We start from the raw sequence: 21,385 nt of genomic DNA, 5'->3' as shown, positions 1-21,385 counted from the left end.
GGTCGATTTGGCTACTGAAACCTGTGTATGCTTCTCAAGTTCTCAAGTTCTCATGCTGTGTTTTTCAGCTCCATCAGGTCATTTATATTCTTCTCTAAGCTGTTCATTCTCGTTAGCATTTCATCAAACCTTTTTTCAAGTTCTTAGTTTCTTTGCATTGGGTTAGAACGTGTTCTTTTAACTCAGGGAAGTTTGTTATTATGCACTTTCTGAAGCCTGTTTCTGTGAATTCATCAGACTCATTCTCCATCCAGCTTTGTTCCCTTGCTGGTGAGGAGCTGTGATCCCTTGTAGGAGGAGAAGTGTTCTGGTTTTTGGTGTTTTCATCTATTTTGGTTTCTTCCCATCTGAGTGGTTTTATCTACCTGTGGTGTTTGTAGTTGGTAACTTTCGGATGGGGTCTCTGAGTGGACATCCTTTTTGTTGATGATGAAGTTATTTCTTTCTGTTTTTTAGTTTCCTTCTAAAAGTCATGCTCTTCTGCTGTAGGACTGCTGGAGGTCCACTTCAGTCCCTGCTTGCCTGGGGATCACCTGTGGTGGCTGCAGAACAGTAAGGCTTGCTGCCAGTTCCTTCTTCTGTTATCTTTGTCCCAGAAGGATACCCGCCAGATGTTAGTCTGAGCTCTCCTTTATGAGGTGTGTCTTTGGATATACGGGGGTCGGGGAGCTGCTTGAGCAGACAGTCTGTCCCTTATAGAAGCTCAAGTGCTGAGAGCTGTGAGCTCCGTTGTTCTCTTCAGAGCTGCTGGGCAGGTACATTTAAGTCTGCTGCCGTGAAACTCATAACCCCCTTTTTTCCCCAGGTGCTCTGTCCTGGGAAGGTGGGGCTTTATTTATAAGTTCCTGATGTGCTGCTGCCCCTTTTCAGAGATGCCCCGCCCAGCGAGGAGTTAGCCTAGTCACAGTCTGCCAGCAGAGGCATTGCGAGCTACTGTGGGCTCTGCCCAGCTGCTGTGTGAACTTCCTTGCAGTTTCATTTATAGAGGTATAGTTAGAACTGCCTTGGTAATGGCAGTTTGCCTCAGTAATGGCAGACTGTCTTTGTAATGACGGACTGCCTCCGTAATGGTAGACTGCTTCGGTAACGGTGGACTGCCTTGGTAATGGTGGACACCCTTACCCCCACAGAGGTGGACCATCCCGCGTCCAGCTGTCCTTGTGTGAAACTCTCAATCCCGAGCATTTCAGATTGCTGGCCTTTGTGGGGGTGGGACCCACTGAGCCAGATCACCTGGCTCCCTGTTTCAGCCCACTTTTTTTCAATTGAATGGGCGACTCTGTCTCCCAGGCATTCCAGGCACCAGTTGAAATGGCTTCCCAGATTTATGTGAGTTTTTCTGCAGAGACCCGGTGTGCCGGCTGAAACAGCGGTGCTGGAGACTAGTGGCACTTTTCTGCCTGGGAATCTCCTGGTCTGTGGGCAGTGAAAACTCTTTTTGAAAATGTGGTGATCCCTCACCCTCTGCATTCTCGCTGGGAACTGCACCCCAGAGCTATTCCTATTTGGCCATCTTGGATCATCTCCTATGTTAGCATTTTCTATGGGAAGTCAACTGTAATCCTAACCTGCACCACATTGTGTCTTCAGTTAGTTTAGCAAGATAATTTAGCATTTTGTAGAGCACTTTTCATATGCGTGACATTTCCAAATACATCATAGCATTGAGCAAATTAATTCCTTAAATAGCCAAAATAGGCCGGGCATGGTAGCTCATACTTGTAATCCTAGCACTTTAGGAAGTCAAGGTGGGCAGATCACAAGTGAAGAGATTGAGATCATCCTGACCAACATGGTGAAACACCATCTCTATTAAAAATACAAAAATTAGCTGGGCGTGGTGACATATGCCTGTAGTCCCAGCTGCTAGGGAAGCTGAGGCAGGAGAATCGCTTGAACCTGGGAGGCAGAGGTTGCAGGGAGCTGAGGTTGTGCTACTGCACTCCAGCCTGGTGACAGAGCGATACTCTGTCTCAAGAAACAAAAGCAGGGTGAGGGTGCAAAATAACAGCTTCTCCTTAAATTATAGTTGGAAGTATGAAATCTATTCCTATTTAGGAAACTGAGAGTAAAGTTTAAAAAATTTTGTACTTTTACTTAACAACTCTATTAAAATTGAACTGTATTAACCTGGCAGTGATACTGAAGGAGGCAGAATTAATATCCCAACAAGAATCAATTCATGGGTATGTTAGAAAAAAAAAAGAGGAGAAAAATGGGCCAAATACATGGCAAAGGAGAAAAGATTGTCACTCCCCTATTATGTCTTCTGGAAAATTAGATTTAAGTAAGGAGAGCACATTATTGATGAAAGACCAAGGATCAGGCAAGAGAAGGTCTTCTAGGGAGTATGGAGACTTGGGTTTGGATTTGCTCAGCAGGAGAAAACCTTGTGAGTTGGACCAATGTGTAAGTACTTACTCCCTTATGTAGCATAAAAGCTTATTGATCTATAGAATTGCATGATGAAAATAGGTTAAAATGATTACCCTAGTAGTTTATGCAGATGGATTTGAGAGAGACCAGTAAGCATTTAGAGTTTAATAGTATGGCCCCAAACCAAAGTATTAGCATGGGGAATGAAAAGAAAGGGATAGGCCAGAATTGTTTCAAGAAAAAATATTGATGAAACACTGAATTTCCCAAGAATGTGAGAGAAGAACTAAAAAATTACTGTGATATTTTAAGCTTGGGTGAATGAAAAAATTGTGTCAGGACAGCCCAAGTCCTGAAAGCCATGAAATCATTTCCCTAAGAAGGTAATTTATTTACTTTTTTTAGAAAATTGAATCTGAGTTGGTACTAAGCACCCAATGTGTGGAAGGTACCATCTGCAAAGGACTTCCTAGACAAATGAGAAACATTCAGAGATGTGAAAAATCATTACAATTGGTGACATCTAAAGAATGTTTACTCTGTGCCAGGCATGTATGTAAATAGACCAACTACTAACATGTTCACATAAATGAAATGGATGCTATGATTTACTTCATCTGCCAGAGTCCATGTCCATTATCATTATGCTATGTGATACTGATAGGGTCTGACATGCAAGGGGGCAATGACGTGGGGGTCAAGGGAGCCACAGAAAGATTGTAAGAAGAGACAGATCACTTTGGGAACCTTGTGAGAGTTAGATTGTAGGCAGGAAAGGATTAAAGGTTGCTCTTCCCCCTGCCCACCCAAATTATCTAATTCATCAAAGTCAAGTCCCCTAACCTAGATATCTCCCAGGTAGCACTTGCCTTTATGGGCACTGTGCCTTGCGGTACAGATGCTATGTCTCCACAGCTGCTATGTGCTCAGTACCTCAGAAGTAAAATCTCCCACTTGACACTCAGAACAAGTCTGAGATAGATGTTATCTACATTTTTTAGATGAAGACAAGGGTTCTAAGAGGTTAATTTGACCAAAGTCATATAGCTAAATTGTTGAAGAGACAGGTTCAAACATAGGTCCTTATGGCTGAGATCAAAAGTTGTGCTCTGCCATTTTTTGTTTTTATTTTTAACTGGCAGAAATACTACAAAAGTTTTATTGTTATTTCAGCCTTTTGAAAAAAAAAAAGGTCATCCATTTAACTAACATTTAATTATGTGCCAGGTACTGAGAATGCAATAGTGAATAAGACAGGTAATAGCTCTCCTTTCTAAAAGATCAAGATTTTTCTTACTTCTGTCACTTTAAATATTTATATATAACAGACTGGGTTTAAAAACTGCTGTATAATAACATGTACAAGGGCATGTTAACTGAGCTTACACATAAATATGTGTTAATCACATCCCCTTAGGCTAGCCATGAGTGTTCTCAACGTATGAAGAGAGAACAGTGTCTTTTTAACTTTGTGAAATAGAAGTTTATTAACTGTTGGCCAGTGATTTCTCATGATTATTTTTCCTTTAAAATGAAAACCTAAAAATAAGTCTATAAACAAAGATTTTTAAATAAAGGTCTTCAGAAATACTCATGAAACTGTTTTTTCTAAGTTGACTTAAATCTCCTATTTTCCCTGGGGCAGTTGTATGTTTTTGTATCAGAAAATACAGTGATCTATAGTGTGTTTAGTAAGGGACCAAGTTTTTAGTTTCAGCATTTGTAATCCAAGAGTCAGGCTGTCTGGATATGTATCCCTAACCCACCATTTACTAGCTATGTGCTATTGAGCAAATCTTTTAACCTCTCTATGTCATCACTTTCCAGAATTGTATTGAGATCACACAACTAGTAAAAATAAGTGAGACCATGCACATACAGTGTTTAGCCCAATGCAAGGTGGGTGATGACACTTATAAATATTAGCCATCATCATTATCCCTTGCATTATTTTTTAGTATTTTTTACTTTTCCCCCACATGATACAGGATCTCACTAGGTTCTCTGGCTTCCACAGAGACAGCTCTTACTCTATCATTCCTACACTAATTGTTTTCATGCTTATTTCACTGGGCCCAAAATTCCGTGTTACCCTCTCTCAACTCCTCCTGCGCTTACTCAAATGGCTTTGTCCTGTGTTTCTGTTTATTCATTTTCCATCACTCATTTTCAGTGTTCACCCAGTTCTGTTATTATTATTCTATGATTATTTTTACTACTGGGTAGAAATTTTGGCATCATGCTAAATGATTAATTTAGTACCTGCTTCAATTATCTGGGCCATTTACATATGAGTAATGGTGTGTGTGGTGCTGCTGTGTTTGATTCATCCATTGGCAATTTGGCAAAAGCTTGTGGTGTCACAAAGCCATTCATAAAAACAAATCCTAGTTTCTATTAGCCCACTTTTTTATTTTTCATGAATATTACTTTAATCTCAAATAAATGGTAACAGTTTTATGATTTGAAAAACTGCATTCAACTGTTGATCTTATTTTTTCTGTTAACATTTTTGTTTATTTTTAAAAGAGGTGTCTACCACTCTCAATTCCATTAGAAACATGTAATCCACAAAGCTAATTTAAAATATTTTTCTGCAAGCTTGGAAACTGTTTTTCATGGTAATATATTACATTACATAGATAATAGCCACTCTTGTTACATAGCATGTAATCTCACAAAGAATCATATCTTTCCTATTTTTCAACCGCTACTCTCTGACATCTTGCAGCCCACTTTCCCACAAGTAGAAGTTTAAAAAAAGCAGTCACAATAAATCCCCTGTAGGATCATGGGGTAAAACATTCTGGTACCATAATAATGAAACACTTTATGTGTGGGAAAAGAATGATAGAAATAACAACTGTGCCACATCAGAGTTCATTAAACTCAATGAGCTGCAGCATCAGGCTATTTGTAGTCTTCAACAGTTTCTATTGAATATTCTAGTATTTTATTATCTAAATATTAAAAACAGGAACAAAGATAACCCCTCATTTGCTGGAATTCCATTTCTGGAAACAAAGCATCTATAGAAAGCCCAGAAAACATTGCATTCAGTTTGGAAATCTGTTTCTTTTATTGTTTAAGTGCAGTAGTATTTTCCAGTATGTGCTTGTGAGAGTCTCCTATTATCTCATAAATGTGATTAGTTTTTCCTACTTATAAAATTAATAAATATAAACCAATTTTCAATTAAACTTGACATGCTTCATTTAAACCTGGGACCAGAAAGAACTAAACTTACATTGTGTAATTGGGAAGAAGTTTTAGAAGGTAATTTTGGTCTATTGGCCTCTCTCCACTGCTGTAGAAACTCAACCAATTTAAAAATAACTCTAATGATCACATAATGTTGTGAACTAGATTTACCACAATTCTGATGTGATTCATTTGTATTTACTTATAACACGTTAATGGCAATTGTTAAAATTTTCACTTTATTTCAAATTGAGGCCAGGTGGCTCATGCCTGTAATCCCAGCACTTTGGGAGGCCAAGGTAGGCAGATCACCTGAAGTCAGGAGTTCGAGACCAGCCTGGCCAATATGGCAAAACCCCGTTTCTACTAAAAATACACATACAGAGAAAAAATTAACTAGGTCTGGTGGTGTGCATCTGTAGTCTTAGCCACTCAGAGGCTGAGGCAAGAGAATCCCTTGAACAGGAGGTGGAGGTTGCAGTGAGCCAAGATCACACCACTGTACTCTAGCCTGGGTGACAGAGTAAGATTTGGTCTCAATAAACAAATAAATAAAATTGAAAAAAAAAATAGAAACAAGAGTCCTGCTGTCAGTGCATTTCATGAGAAAGGTAACATGCTTTGCCAGAAGGGCATACCTTGCTGCTTAATAACTGTCTTGGGCCAGACACAACGGCCCACACCTTTAATTCTAACTCTTTGGGAGTCCAAGGCAGGAGGATTGCTTGAGGCCAGGAATTTGAGACCAGCCTCTGCAATGTAGTGAGACCTTGTCTCTACAAAAAATAAAAAACTTAGCTGGGCATGGTGGTGAGCCTGTAGTCCAAGCTGTTTGGGAGGCTGAGATAGGAGGATTGCTTGAGCCCAGGAGTTTGAGGTTACAGTGAGCTGTGCACTGCACTCCAACCTCAGTGACGAAGTAAGACTGTGTCAAACAAAAAATTCTCCAAATGAGAAGTATATTCTGGAAAAACTAGCCCGTTTTCTTCTAAAGCACTGGCTACTACACCAAGGAATATTACATTTATTTTATTTTATTTTCATTTATTTATTTTATATATATATATATATATATATATATATATATATATATATATTATTGCACTTTAGGTTCTGGGGTACCTGTGCAGATCATGCAGGATAGTTGCATAGGTACATACATGGCAATGTGGTTTGCTGCCTCCATTCCCCTGTCACCTACATCTGGCATTTCTCCCCATGTTATCCCTCCCCAACTCCCTACCACCTGCTGTCCCTCCCGTAGTCCCCCACAATAGACCCCATTGTATGATGCTTGCCTCCCTGTCTCCATGTGTTCTCGTTCAACACCCACCTATGAGTGAGAACATGCAGTGTTTGATTTTCTGTTCTTGTGTCAGTTTGCTGAGAATGATGGTTTCCAGATTCATCCATGTCCCTACAGAGGACATGAACTCATTTTTTATTGCTGCATAGTATTCCATGGTGTATATATGCCACATTTTCCTTGTCCAGTCTATCATTGATGGGCATTTGGGTTGGTTTCAGGTCTTTGCTATTGTAAACAGTGCTGCAATGAACATACATGTTCATGTGTCTTTATAATGGAACAATTTACCAGTACCCACATACATATCCTCTCAGTTGGCTTTAAGTGGTCTAATGTATATACTGATAATGCACCCACATTTTATTAGCCACTTAAAATAGTTATTTTTTTTTTTATATCTTTTTGTGTCTTCTATGGGCTTTATTGTGTTTTATCTTCATTCAGTGAATATAGTTTCTGCATATTCTTTATGTTTTATAATTTTATGTAGAATTATAAATTCCTTGGCATAAAATCTTGCAAATAAGCATATTTATGAAAGGACTATTCATAAAAATAAATATTTGGTATTTTCATTTGATTTAATTTCACAAATCTAATTATTCACTTTAGGGAAACAGTATATTATAAATATTTATAACTTTATTAAAATTGTGATACTATCTGGTTAGGTTATAAAAACAAAAATTTGGCAACTTCATTTCTGTTGTCTATAAAATACAGTGAAAATCTTACTAGCAAACTATTAATTTAAATACATTTATTAGCTTAATAATGTGTAAGAAAATAGTCCCTCAAACATTAGTGTATCTTTTGTATTGTTAAAAATAAGGGAGAAAAACTTTTCCAAATTTTCAGTTGAACTCATTATCTTTGAAATGATTACTGTATATGTGAATAACACTCCATAGTAAGAGTTATGGAACTTGACTATTATAAGCTTAAATTATTTCCTATTATTTATTATGATTAACTTTCTTTTATAAACTGACTTTGCACAGAGTTTAAAACTTGAGGAAATTTGTAACAAAAATACACACACAAGAAATATTTAAAACAAACAACCCTGTGTTATGTATATTGGAGTACATGCTGATTGAGAAAATCTTGGGAAATGAATCTCCTGAATAAAAAAAGTCATTTCTTCTGAAAATGTATTAGGTTGGTGCAAAAGTAATTGCAGTTTTTGCCATTAATAGTATGAAATAATGTTGGTGTGCATCAAATAGCTCACAGGCGGTGCTCCTTTAAAGTTTTTCGAGTTGGTCAGCCTCATGCCTGCTGCGGGAGATAGGAGGATGAACAAGAGAATTCCTTCCTTCACGAGCTTACAGTCAGTCTAGTGGAAGACTGTCACAAGTATTAAAAGTACATCTGTCTAAGTACCGATGTTGGAAAAATACAAGGTGGGCCATTGATAAAATAAAGCACTTTGGAAAGTTCGGGCTGCTTGTGTCCAGCCTCTCAGTCTGTGGAATGTGAATTGAAAACTGACAGGCAGCGTGACGAGCCACAGAACTCCTGGTTTGGAATCAGGAAGCTGGAATCTGCTATGTGGGACTGTGGGCAGGTTGTTCCACCTCTATTGGCCTCAGTTTTACATTTGCAGAAATGTGAATCATTTATAAGCTTGTTTTAGCCATGGAGGCTTTACTTTAAATGGTTGCAATTCAGTATGGCAAACTGGAGCTGCTCTGATGGTCCAGGTTCCAAGCAGAGCATAAAAACCTTTGGCTGGGCATGGTGGCGCATGCCTGTAATCCCAGCTACTCAGGAGGCTGAGGCAGGAGAATTGCCTGAACCCAGGAGGCACAGGTTGCGGTGAGCCGAGATCGCGCCATTGCACTCCAGCCTGGGCAGCAAGAGCGAAACTCCGTCTCAAAAACAAAACAAAAAAAACAAAAAAAACAAAAAAAAAACCTTTGGCTTATATGATCTCCTGGGTCTGTTGTAGCGCAGACATTTTATGAGCATGGAGAGAATAAATTTTAGTGTTCTACTTCTACCAGGCATTGCCATTTAAGCCTTTTACTTCTAATTGTGGAATGAAAGGCTTTGGTCCATCTTGAAGGAATTCCAGGCATTAGGCAAGCAAACAGGTGGTAGGACTTTGGGGAGAGCGCTGAAATTAATCTGTGACTGTTTGTAAGGTTAATCCAGAGGACCTGAAGGTAAACCTGGTTTAGCCTCTGAATATAGCTGGAGGATCGGGGAGGTTAGTTCAGAAAAGATGATCCACTGCCTCCTCTGTGCCCAGACAGGTTCTTCCCTCCCAAGAGCCGGCTGCAGCTGTTGGTGACCTGTTCAGGGATTGTTTGGGGTGGGGGAGCATCCTGGGTTTGCACACATTTCTTTTCCAGGCTTCCCTACCCCAGCATGCGTCCGTCAAGATGGCTGCTCCATCTGCGAACTGCTTCATCCTCACTCTGTCCCTCCCTGACCACAAGTTCAGTTTCCTGCCCTTTCCTTTGCTTTAACAGCTTCATTTTCTGCCTCCAAAACTCTGAATAAGAGGATTTTTTGAAATATTTTCTATCATTTGAGGTATTTTATGATATTTTCTCTAATGTACTTCAAGTTTCCTATGCCTCTGGGGATGAAACTTCTAAGTTTCAGCTTTTTATTAGGATGTGTCAGAATCCTACTGTTTTAGGAATCTTACTATGTTTAGAAATCTTACTATTTTTAATGATGAATATGTCAGTAATATAGCACAGAAATGTTTATAAGCTTCTAAAATGAATGAAAAATGAAGGAAACACTTGTTTATAGTATAATGTAAGAGTACTTTACAGTTTCATCCTAACAATAACCATATAAATGGGGCAGAATGAATATTATTTATCAGATAGCAGATTAAAATCAAAGAGATTAGTTGAAAGTGAGCTCAATTCACAGAGTAGTGAAAAATCCATAGGTTTAACTCTGTTCCATGTTCTCTTTAGTATATTAAATCGCCTCTGAATAAGGTGATATTAATCTCTTGCAATCTTGTTCACATACATAGTCAACTTTTTATCAAATTCTCAAATAGAATCACTATGGACTAAGTAAAAAGAAAATATAAAGAAAGCAAAAGAGGGAGCTGATATTTATTGAACACCTAGTATGTGTCTTTATATTTGTTAATTACCTCCTCCATTCAGTACTAATGACCTGTGTCAGTGGTGACCATTAAGCCATTCTTGTAACAAGATAGCTACCTTTTCCCTATTCTCAGGTGTTTATGACAACACACTTAAGCACAATCACCCAGGGCTTGAGCCTTCCCTTTGCTTTTTATCCACACGATACCTGCTCTCCAAAAGCAGACACAGCCAGAAATGTGTGTTGAAATAGAAAGCAAGAGGTCAAAACAAAACACTCAACCAATGATGAATACTGAGACTCTTCTCTAAATGCTTCCTGTGTGTTTATTGTAAATGTTTATAAAAGGTAAAAATATTCTCAAAGACAAAATCCCTGTGAAAAAATATCTTCACAGAGTACCAAGAAAGATTACATTTAAACTCAGCCTTGAAGTATTACACACTTAGGAGTGGAGAAGAGTGAAAAGATCCAACTAATAGGGGTAGAATTGACAGCTTTTGGTAATTCATCTGATGATTCAGGGAATTGTATTCCAGCTACTTCCGGTAACCACCCACTCTCACGACCACATGAAGGCCCGTAGTCTGGCATATATTTCCTTCTAGGTACATATCTAACTTTAAAGAAGAGCCTTATCAAGTGGGTACATCATTAATGAGGAATAGTGCATTCAAACAATATTAGTCATGGGCCAAAAGAACTGGTGTGGTTTAGGAGGCTTTCCTTTGTTATTTGATGAACTGGGTCTATCTGAAGTTGGGTTTATAGTCACTGGTTTTTAAAGAATTTCCATGATGCTGAATTTTTACTAATTCTAGCTCAGGCTAACAGCTTGCATCTATTTTTGAAAGTTAGCAAGAACTCTTTCTGCAGCATGAACAGTACCAATTGTCCTGAATGTTCTAATCCTGAAGAGCAATCTGGTTTTGTCATCTCTTTCTGTTTTCTGTAATTCATTCTTCGTAGAATGAATTTTCTACTTGTAAGTTTTCTGTTGCTGATAGCTTCTGTTTTTTTTCTGTTCCCATTCATATTCTTGAACCAGTTTCTTTTGCAGAGTCATGTCTTTCTGCTGATAGAATTCACTGAGAATTTCTGTTGCAAAGATCTGGCCAAGTTTAGTGAATGAGATCCATGTTCCAGTTTCTGTATGTGTTCATACAGCTCCTGTCTGGCTGACAATTCGTCATGCAGTTTGGAATGGGAATGGCCGCTACCTTTTATGACCATTGTTAACATTAGTTTTGTCTGATTTCTCTTTTTTGATTATTTGTTTTCTCACTCTGTTCTGCCAGCTGTCCGTTGACAAATTCATCTCATCCATTTCATTTTTATTATTCTTTTTGTCTTTAAGTTCAGAAGCAAGATCAAATTATCTTACCTGTACAGTAAACTTCTTCAAACATCAGATTATTCTCTTTGTAAGTAAGATCTTTACCTAGGCCTTTCTGAGAGTTTTGTATAATTTATTAGTACACCAAGCTCAGTATAATGCTCCCTGCAGTCTTCTGATTCCGACAATAATTATAACCTGGTTTTCTTAAATCCAGTATTTTCTTTGTAAATTCATTAGAGTTTAGATTCCGTCTTCTCATAACCTAGTTTAAATTCATTTTCTCTGTCAAATGTTATGACATTCTTTGTAAAACCCTGCTATATTCAATAGATATCTGTCTTGCCAAATGCCATTTCAGTTTGTTTGCATCTTGTTCTTCAATTCTCAATATGACAAGTGGATTTTCCACAGTATTTGATTCATTTCTTTAAACCTGATTGAATATTTAATCCACATATGTTCAGAAATATTCATATTTTGTTTTTTGATTTCTTCAAAAGATGTGGGTGCTTCTTTAATCATTTTTTCATAATCTTCTCTTTGTTAAATAAAAATTTATGTATTTCTTAACATTCGTGCAATCTATTGTTTTTATTTGATGAAATCTGTTTGAAAAGCACATTCTTTGGGGGGAAAATGGCAAGTAAGCTAATTCCCAATAAATAAATAATAGTTAGAGCCTTCTAAGACATGCTGTGAAAATCAGGGCTGGGCCTTCTGGCACCTTTGTTGTAGGGAAGACAACAATCAGTCAAAGTACTTTCCATTAGAATTTCTCTCTGGTATTTCCTAATGTTTTCTCTTTATCTTTGAATATTCCTAAGTTTCTCCTTCCACATGGTTAGGGTAAATTATTTTTACATGCCACTTGAAATGTAAGTTCAATAATAGGACTACTATATTCAGTTTTGGAAAATTCAAATGGCTTGTAATGGTCCTACCATGTGAACCAAAGACATTATGAGTATACAGTGGTTGCTAAATAGTTCTTATTTTAGGTGCTGTTGTACTAGAAAAAATATAATTCTTAGTCTTACGGAAGTTTTACATATTAGATTATGTCTGTGTGTGTGTGTGTATGTGTGATTGAACAAGTGTATAACTTTATATTTTTCATGACTTTTAGGGTTCTCTGGGTTTATTTACTAATTTATATGATTCTTCTACTGTTCCCAATCTGGCCAAGATAACTTGTATATGATGAAAACATCCCTTTATTCTAGAATATAGAAAGAAATTTCAGATTTTTCCTAATATTTTCTATTGGTTTTATTGCTCAATTGTTTTTTAACCACTTACAAAACACAGATGGTCAGACTTATTCTGTGTAAGCGTTTGGGAGGAAACTAACTGCCCCACTGATGTTTTTATTTCTCATGATAGCGTTTCCATGTGGGAGCCGGTAGCTCAGGATCACATTGAAAGTCGCCTGGATACTAAGGCCTGTGCTGCTTGTGTCTTGAACTTTGTAGAGTTTGAAAGTCATCAGTCCTACTTAGCAGCTCATTCTTTAAAATCAGGCAGTTCTGTATTTTCCTTGGCCTTCTTCTTCTGGCAAATTTTATAAGACCTCAATTCTCATTGTGGGCTAATTATTCTCTTCTGTTTGCCTGAACCATAATTCAGTGCAAGGCTACTCCTGCCCAAGGAAATGAGGACAGAAATTATATAATTGAGAATAATGGCTTGAAAGCCATGAACATCTAGAATCTTGTGCTAAGTCTGATGCATACTAGCTTGGTGGTCTTTACTGGTAACTTACTTAAAAAAAAAAAAGAAAACAAGTTTTTTTTTCTCTGCTTTTAAAGAGGGATCATCATGAATGCTATTTATTGGATAACAATAATGAACTCGCCCTTGTAGAAAAATCAGGCCTACGATTACTACCTAAACACTGCCTGATTAAAAATGTTGTGATTTTATTCAAGTGGTTGTTGATCAGTGAAATTCCAATATATTCACATTTAATGAAATATAAATATTTGTAAAGATTATTTTCCATTACTAATATATACATTTAACTAACTGCTAACTAAATGTTTTCAGAAAATTATGATGAACCTGACTGAAAAGAAACTATAAATCATCTGAATTTAGTACTTTTAAACTATTAATTCTTACTTTATATACTGAAAAGAAATATTCCCAAGAAGCATAAAACTCAACACCACCAATTTTCTTAGCAAACCCTTTATTTATTGATGATATCAAACCAGGATGAACAAAAATTATGAATTATTAGTGTTCTTAAATAACACTAGATGATCATGTGTCTAGAGTAGCTTTTATAATTAAATGAAGCTTAAGAGTTTTGCTGAAATACAGTACCAACCTTTACAAATATCTCATCCCTTTCTTGAAGTTAGTTGTTAAAAACAATGAGAAAACATGAGACAATATATTGAAAGTATTTACTAGCCATTTTGGAATGAGGGAAAAAGTTAAACTACACTCAAAAAATTACACTTTGTATTTCAGGCCCTCCAGGGAAACGAGGTAAGAGAGGCCGAAGAGGAGAATCTGGTAAGTCTCTCTTTCAGCTGCTCTATGTCACTCATGTTCTGGTTAAGTTCCGGCATCTGTTCTTCCTAATTAATGATAATATTGTCTTGTTGGAGGTTGTGAGTGTATGTTTATTTAAATCTTCCCTGCTAGACCTAGTGTTTTTATTTTTAATCTTCTAATTTCTATCAAACTATAAAAAGGAGAGGTTTGCAAAGTATTGTTAATTGCAGTTTAGGAACAATTGGTACCCATTTTGGGCTTATTTACTGGGTCAAGCTAAGTTTGTCCTTTTTGTATGCAATGGAGGACTTCTCAGATGCACACAGTGTGATAGCATCACCCATGTTTTTGTCTATGTAGGTGGTTGGTAAATGCAGGTCCTTTGCAAAACCATCTGCCTTGGGACACTAGGGCACATGTCTTAGAAAGCTGTATTACTATTTTATCCAATTGGCACAATTTTGTCATGCTTTTACTCTTATTCTTTTCAAAATTTGGGAATGTTTTATTCTTCTTGTACAAGCATGGAATTTCAGTGATGACAGGAGTCTTAGTAATCAATCCAGAATTTTCATTTTGTAGTTGAGGAAATGGGGGCCTATAGCAGTCAGGTGATTTGGCCAAGGCAGAACTTAAAACAGAACCAATGTCCTGATTCCTACTTCAAGACATTCTTGCTTTCAGGCCAAATCCCTATGTGTAAAACAAATCCACAATGTAAAACAGAAAAATCAAGTAAAATTTCTTTGGAAACCAAGGTGATCTGTGTAAATGAGTTTACTTACAATTATTTTTCTTTTCTTTGGAAATGACCACATAAAGCCTTATCAGGCCATTAAATCTTCCATGTGAGATAAAGTAATTTAAGGTTGGGCTCTAGCATGCTGTAAATTGTTATTTTTAAGTATTTTCTCTAATATTTGTCAATATTAAAAATAATCAATTAGTAAGTGTTGAAACAGTAGACATATTAACCTATCAAGAAGAGCTGACAGGAGATTGATGTGTGTAGTTTTTTTCTTGTCTCATTTCCTCTTCCATTTTAAGAAAAATGTAAAAGTAAAAAAAAATTGATGAAAATATATTAATTTGAGCAGTATAGTTGCTTAATATTTTTAAAGATTGTTGTCAAAAGCTACTTTAAATGTGATTGAATCTAAATAATTGGAAACTTGTATAGGTATCCCTTTACAAAGTACCAAGCTTTCTAACAGAAGAAACTTTATGAATTTGTTTTGAGGAAAAAGAAATGATAAAACATTAGTGGAGTCAGATAATCATAGAAATGATCTTTGATCATTGTCAAAGGAAAGAGAATTATGGGGGAAAAGTGAAAAATTTACGTTTATACAAGTTTCATAGAAAATAAAAGCCAATTTACAACTTCCTAGCTACTTGGAACTAGTATTTTAATTGAGCATAATGGTGTATGAAATATTTAAAGTTGTCTTAGACTTTGCCTGTTTTGATGGTTTTAAAGAAACTTACATAAACATGAGGACCTAGTCTTTTATGTATTTACAATAGTGTTGAATAAAAAATTCTAAGGACAAATAATAGGTACATTTCTCATTTGGCTGTTTTACCAAACTCAAGAAGTTATATATCAATTCTCTACAACTGGTCTATTATAAATTACCAAATATTCTCATAATTCATATGTATCTAAACTCTTATAAATTAGTCTTTACTAAGGTAAATGAACCTCTCAGTAATTCATAGACAGGCTTCAGGGAATCTAAAAATTACTTGAAATTTTACATAAAATTTTGTGTGTAATTATACATTTTTCTGAAATGATCTCAAAGCCTCCATGGCCTAGAAAAGATTAAGAATCAATGAATTTTTAAAAACTTCCATGTCTGTTATATCATGCTGATGATTATGCTCAAATCTTTTATTTGGTTTTAATATTTTGCATATTCACTAACTCATCTCTCCTCCTTCTTCTTTCTCCACCTCCCCCCCAACCCCGCCTGCATAGGTCCTCCTGTAAGTATGTTTGCTGCACTTTGGCTTGTTTGCATTTATCAGGATCACGTATGTTAAAACTTGTTTAAAACATCAAAATGTAGCCTATATGTCTATTAGAAAAATGTTACTGACCTTTTAAGAGTATTCTTAAGTTTGGGAAATTATTTTTTAAGTATACAATTTTGTGATCGTGTGATACATTAGAATGCAATATATATCCATCAAAAATTTTTTCAATTTTTTTTTATTTTCATAGGTTATTGGGGAACAGGTGGTATTTGGTTACATTAGTAAGTTCTTTAGTAGTGGTTTGTGAGATTTGGTGCACCCATCACCTGAGCAGTATACACTTCCCCCTATTTGTAGTCTTTTATCCCTCACTGCTTCCCACCTTTTCCCCCGAGTTCTCAAAGTCCATTGTGTGATTCTTATGCCTTTGGGATCCTCATAGCTTAGCTCCCACTTATGAATGAGAACATATGATGAAAAACATTTATTTTTGATATGATCACACACCAATTACTCTCATGGGATTTTTGGATAACTTATGAAGCTTCTGATTTTAAATGCTTTTCCTGGAATTCTGAGGTTTCTTTTGTAAGCAAATATCCAAGCTATTTCACAGTTCTTTTTTCATCTGTTTAAACTTGTATCTGAAATATTTGCATTTGCCAGTCTACCAAATGTAGATGGCAACATGATCACGGAAATGATACCCCCAGTGAGCCTGGACCAGTCCTCCCTCCTTAGGCAACACTCCCTTTGAAGTCTGTTGGAGTTTTGCCTGTGTGAAGAGAATGAGATGGAGCCCTTGGAGAGTTTCACTTTCTTTTTTCTTTCCTTGAGTAGGTCATAGCTCCAGCATTCCAGTCTGCTTTGCACTCACAGGAACAGATTATCTTGTCAGCTCTGACTAGATGTGTTTTTGAGTAATATCCTGGATATCTGTGTCTGACCCCAGTGTTTATACTGTGCACTGTGCATTTACAGTAGCGATGATCACTGGCCTTGAGATATTTTCTCATCCCAGTTAGCCAGTTTGCTCCAGAGTTCACAGACTCGGCGTTGGCAACTTATCTAACAGGCCAGCATGGTCCAGGGAGAGAGGCTTAGCGTATACTCGTTTACTTTATTCAGAGGAAGCATTGGCTTCCAAATATCTTTTGCAGTCTTCCTGCCATGTTCAAGGATGGAACATTAATCATGTTAGAAATGACTTTGCTTCTGTAACTGACTTTCAGCTCTTGCTTAATGCTAGGCAGATGGCATGCCCTAGGTCTAGGAGTCTTTACTTTCTGGCTTCATACTTAAGCCTTTTCATGTTAAGTAAGTAACAAACCGCTGCTACCCAGAGGAAACTCCTGAGGTTACGGCTGGAGTAGAGTGTTCAAGGCTTCTTTCTGTGGAATCCACATTAGCTATGCCAAGAGGTAGTAAAATCTCATTTCTGCCTTAGGAATTCTTCAGGGTTCTAGTACTGCCTCTTTGGTTCCTGGAAAACTCAGGCAACCATATAGCTCTCGCTTTCTCGAGGCCTTCTGTTAGTCTAAATTCTCCACCGAAAGATGTCAATTGTTCCTCCTTTTCTTATTATATATAAGTAAGAGAGAATTAGTATTAAGCCCCTAGTGTAAGGCAAGGAATATTCTAGGTACTTTACATGTATAATTTCATTTTGTTCTCACACCAACCCTCTAATGTTACCATTCCCATTGTTCAGTGAGGAAACTGAGGCTCATAGAGGTTAATTACCAAACGTTGCACAGCTAGAGGATTTGCAAAGTTAAAATTCAGTTAGATATGTCTGATTTTAAATCGACTTAGTTTACCACTTTATTCCATTCCTTATGAATTATAGTTGTGCTATAACATGGGTCATTGTTACATGGGTTTGGCAGGCCATGGGTCAAATCATATTCCTTGCTTAAAACAATCACATATACTGGCTGGGCGCGGTGGTGGCTCACATCTTTAATCCCAGCACTTTGGGAGGCCGAGGCAGGTGGCTCACTTGACATCAGGAGTTCAAGACTAGCCTGGTCAACCTGGTGAAACTTTGTCTCTACTAAAAATACAAAAAATAAAAAACAAAATTAGCTGGGCGTGGTGGCATATGCCTGTAATCCTGGTTACTAGGGAGGTTGAGGCAGGAGAATCACTTGAACCCGGGAGGCAGAGGTTTCAGTGAGCCGAGATTATGCCACTGCACTCCAGCCTGGGAGACAGAATGAGACGTTGCCTCAAAAAAACCAAAAACCAAAAAACAATCACATATAATAAAATTATGGCCCAAAATGCAAAATGGCTAATATATAAAACAAGTATTGATACTGTCCCACCTTTAGTACATTTGAAAGAAGTTATGTTTGGCAAATAGAATCAAACCCAAGAAATAAAGTATAATCATGAGTTTTCATACTGACTAGAAGATAATTCAAGTTACTTATATTTGACATGAAAATCCATTGATTGATTGTACAAAAGAGAAAAAAACATTGATTGTGCTATCTTTACTAATACAGCAAGGACCTACCATAGTACTTAAGACCCAATGTCAGGGACTTCCCTGTGGGTAAAATATATGATGAAATCCTCTTGAGCTTCCAATTTTTAAATCTCCATGATACTTTTTAATATCTAAAAAGTATCTGCCCTCCATCAAATTTTGCTTTAGAGTAGGTGGCTTTATAACAAATTTCTGGTACATTTTTTATATCTGAGTAAATATTAATGAACAATGGGATTATTACAATTAGATAAATTTACCAGCAATATGTTTATTGCGAGGCAATACCCAATAACTGACAATTTTAATTTCTAGGGACTATTCTTATTTTTACATCATCTTAATTTTAGGCGCAGTTAACCCTTGAACAATGTGAGGGTGAGAGGCACCACCCCTCTGCTCAGTGAGAAACCCACAGATAACTTTTGACTCCCAAAAAACTTTATTACCAATAACCTATGTTGACAGAAAACCTTACCGATAACGTAAATGGTTAATTAATACACATTCTGTATGTTGTATGTATTACATACTGTATTCTTACAATAAGCTAGAGAAAAGATGTTATTTAGAAAATCACAATAAAGAGAAAATGCATTTATTATTCATTAAGTAGAAGTGGATCATCCCAAGTCTTCATCCTCACCATGTTCACATTGAATAGTCTGAGGAGGAGAACGATGAAAAGGGGCTGGTGTTGTTATAGGCAGAGGAGAAAGAGAACTGGCATACAAGTGGACCAATGCGGTTCAAGCCCTTGCTGTTTAAGGTTAACTGCATATTTTTTCCTTTCACTTCTTTTGCCTGAGCTAAAATCTGTCAGTTTCTGTAATTTTATTTTTAGAGAAATGTATTATCCTACTTTGTGTCTTTTAAAACGTTATTCAACTATCTCCACAAGTAAGCTATCGAGGCATATATTGTCATGTTAATCACAGTGGCCTTGCCTCCATTCTGTACTCTAAATTTAAAGCACAAATTGGTCTGAGAAGTTAGTCTTGCTTCTGGTGAGCAGTCCTTGGCACAGAACCTATATCAAGTAAATTCCCCAAACTTCCTTCTGGCCCTCAGTTCCCATGATAGTGTGGCTTCATGTGTTCAGACAGATTAGAAAATGTAACCTGGTGTCCTGATGTGTATTTTTCTGTCATTCACTTTCACTTCATTGTGAATGTGCTCCAATAGAGCAAAAGACATTTGAGCACTCATTAAAACAAACTAGCTAATAAGAAACTAGATGGCCCAGGGGATAATGGCAGATCTCATTTTAAGATTAAAAGAAACAAAAAAAAAGTATTAATGATACAATTTAATTTAGCAACCGTATGTTTACAGCTTTACTTAGAATATTTTGGAAAACTTGGATATATTTCACTAGAATTGTATGTGCATATATAATTGTGTTTTTCTTTTGTCAGTTTTTGTATTCTTACATATTGAGATCATTTATAATTTAAACTTGAAATACAACTTGAATTAGATCCCATATATTGATTTACTCTCTAGGAAGCTTTGAGCTTATTAGTCAGCCTTATCTACACACACACACACACACGCACGCACACACACACACATACACACACGCACGCACGCACACACACACACATACACACATATGTAAATATAACTAGCAGAGAAGTCTCTGCTAAAAATGGCTGCAGCAGACCAATTTTGTGATAATGTATGAATTTGTTTTTAAGTGAACATCAGATACTTTTTTCTATTTTCTTTCTCATAAAGATAACACATACAGGAATACTGTTCTAATGGACTCTATGCAGACGCTTGGAACATCTAGCTCAGATATCACAACTGTATTTGCTAGAATGATTTGTCAGTCCATTGTGTTACATGATTGTCAAATTGTACCTTCTAGTTTGGATAACTTAAAAATAAGTTTATACTTTAATAGGAAGCAGAGAGTTCGATCAAAATTTACAAAATGACTTCAGGGTTTTGAAATGGAGCAAATTTTACACATAGTTTTGATCTTTTTCAGAGTCAATAGTGGGTGCAGTCTCTCTGTCTCTTTGTCCCAAAAAGAAATGTCAGTCTAATATTCACAGGTCACAGAATCAAGCAAGTCCTGTAACTGTAGCCAGAAAAGAGCCAGGAGACCTTTTTTAAACTGGCTGTTTTATTTGTATCAGTCTATCAAGCCCTATAATTATGCTTGACTGACAGACATATGATGTTATTGTTGGTCGTGTAGAACCCTCTGAGGTGTGAAATACGACGCTGTTGTACAGCCTGCTCTGTCCTGTCCACCTTTAACAATTGTCAACTTGGTTTGAAACCTAAAATCTTGTTGACAGATGAATGAAGCAGACTTGGCCAAGTTAAGCTTGCAATGCAATTTCTGCCAATGTGGTAGATGAATTAGGAAAATAAATCTCAGTAGAATGTTTAGATGAAAACCTCTGATACCTTTACTTCATACTGAAAAAAATGATATGATTTTTAAGTCAAATTATGTCCTTTCCTGATATACTAATAACCACAATTTATAGCAGCCACCTACCATGTGTCACTTTACATACCAGTTCTCAGACTACCCCGTGACCTGCAGAGTTATTATACCTATTTCACAGAGGAGAAAGCTGAGGATTGGACCAGTCAAATAATTTCCTCAAGGATGCACATCTAGCAGGAGACAGAACTGGAATATGAACTCAGGTCTGCCCCTCTTCAAAGTCCCCTTTATTTCTATAAGATGTTTTTCAGGCAAGTAAGGTTTAAATGATACCACTTTCTTTATAAGCATCTTTGTTGTATCTTATCCTATCCTCATCAGGTATGGTTCATATTAAGCTTGTAGTTATTTGTAGATCTTACATCTTGTGTGTGCACTTTTAAATTCCCCGTTAAGACAAACTCGTAAATCATCTAATTATCATCTAACAGAAGCAAATCGTTTGGAGGTATGAGTTTTGCCTCTTGAGTTAAGAAAACTAGGTATAAAATTTTCTTGAGAGGGACGATCCAAGATGGCCGTTTAGGAACAGCTCAGGATTGCAGCTCCCAGTGAAAGCGCAGAGGGTGAGTGGATGCCGCATTTTTATTGCCCACAGACTAGGAAATTCCTGGG

The 21,385-nt window shown here is 36.7% G+C and overlaps 1 protein-coding gene across 14 annotated transcripts in view; it reads left to right on the top strand.

The window, feature by feature from the left end:
• COL25A1 (collagen type XXV alpha 1 chain) overlaps nt 1–21,385 on the top strand; it is a 523,210-nt gene that overhangs the window by 267,376 nt on the left and 234,449 nt on the right. For all 14 annotated transcript variants that reach the window (XM_037731778.1, XM_017509228.2, XM_037731776.1 and 11 more), the window contains exons 3-4: nt 13,791–13,835; nt 15,802–15,809. In XM_037731778.1, coding sequence (XP_037587706.1) covers nt 13,791–13,835; nt 15,802–15,809 — 53 coding nt within the window. The remainder of the gene's footprint in view (nt 1–13,790; nt 13,836–15,801; nt 15,810–21,385) is intronic.

The sequence above is a fragment of the Cebus imitator genome, unplaced genomic scaffold (genome assembly GCF_001604975.1).
Source record: "Cebus imitator isolate Cc_AM_T3 unplaced genomic scaffold, Cebus_imitator-1.0 Scaffold17, whole genome shotgun sequence".
Classification (NCBI taxonomy): domain Eukaryota; kingdom Metazoa; phylum Chordata; class Mammalia; order Primates; family Cebidae; genus Cebus; species Cebus imitator.
The sequence above is the reverse complement of the archived record's forward strand: the minus strand, read 5'-3'. Positions and strand labels throughout refer to the sequence as shown.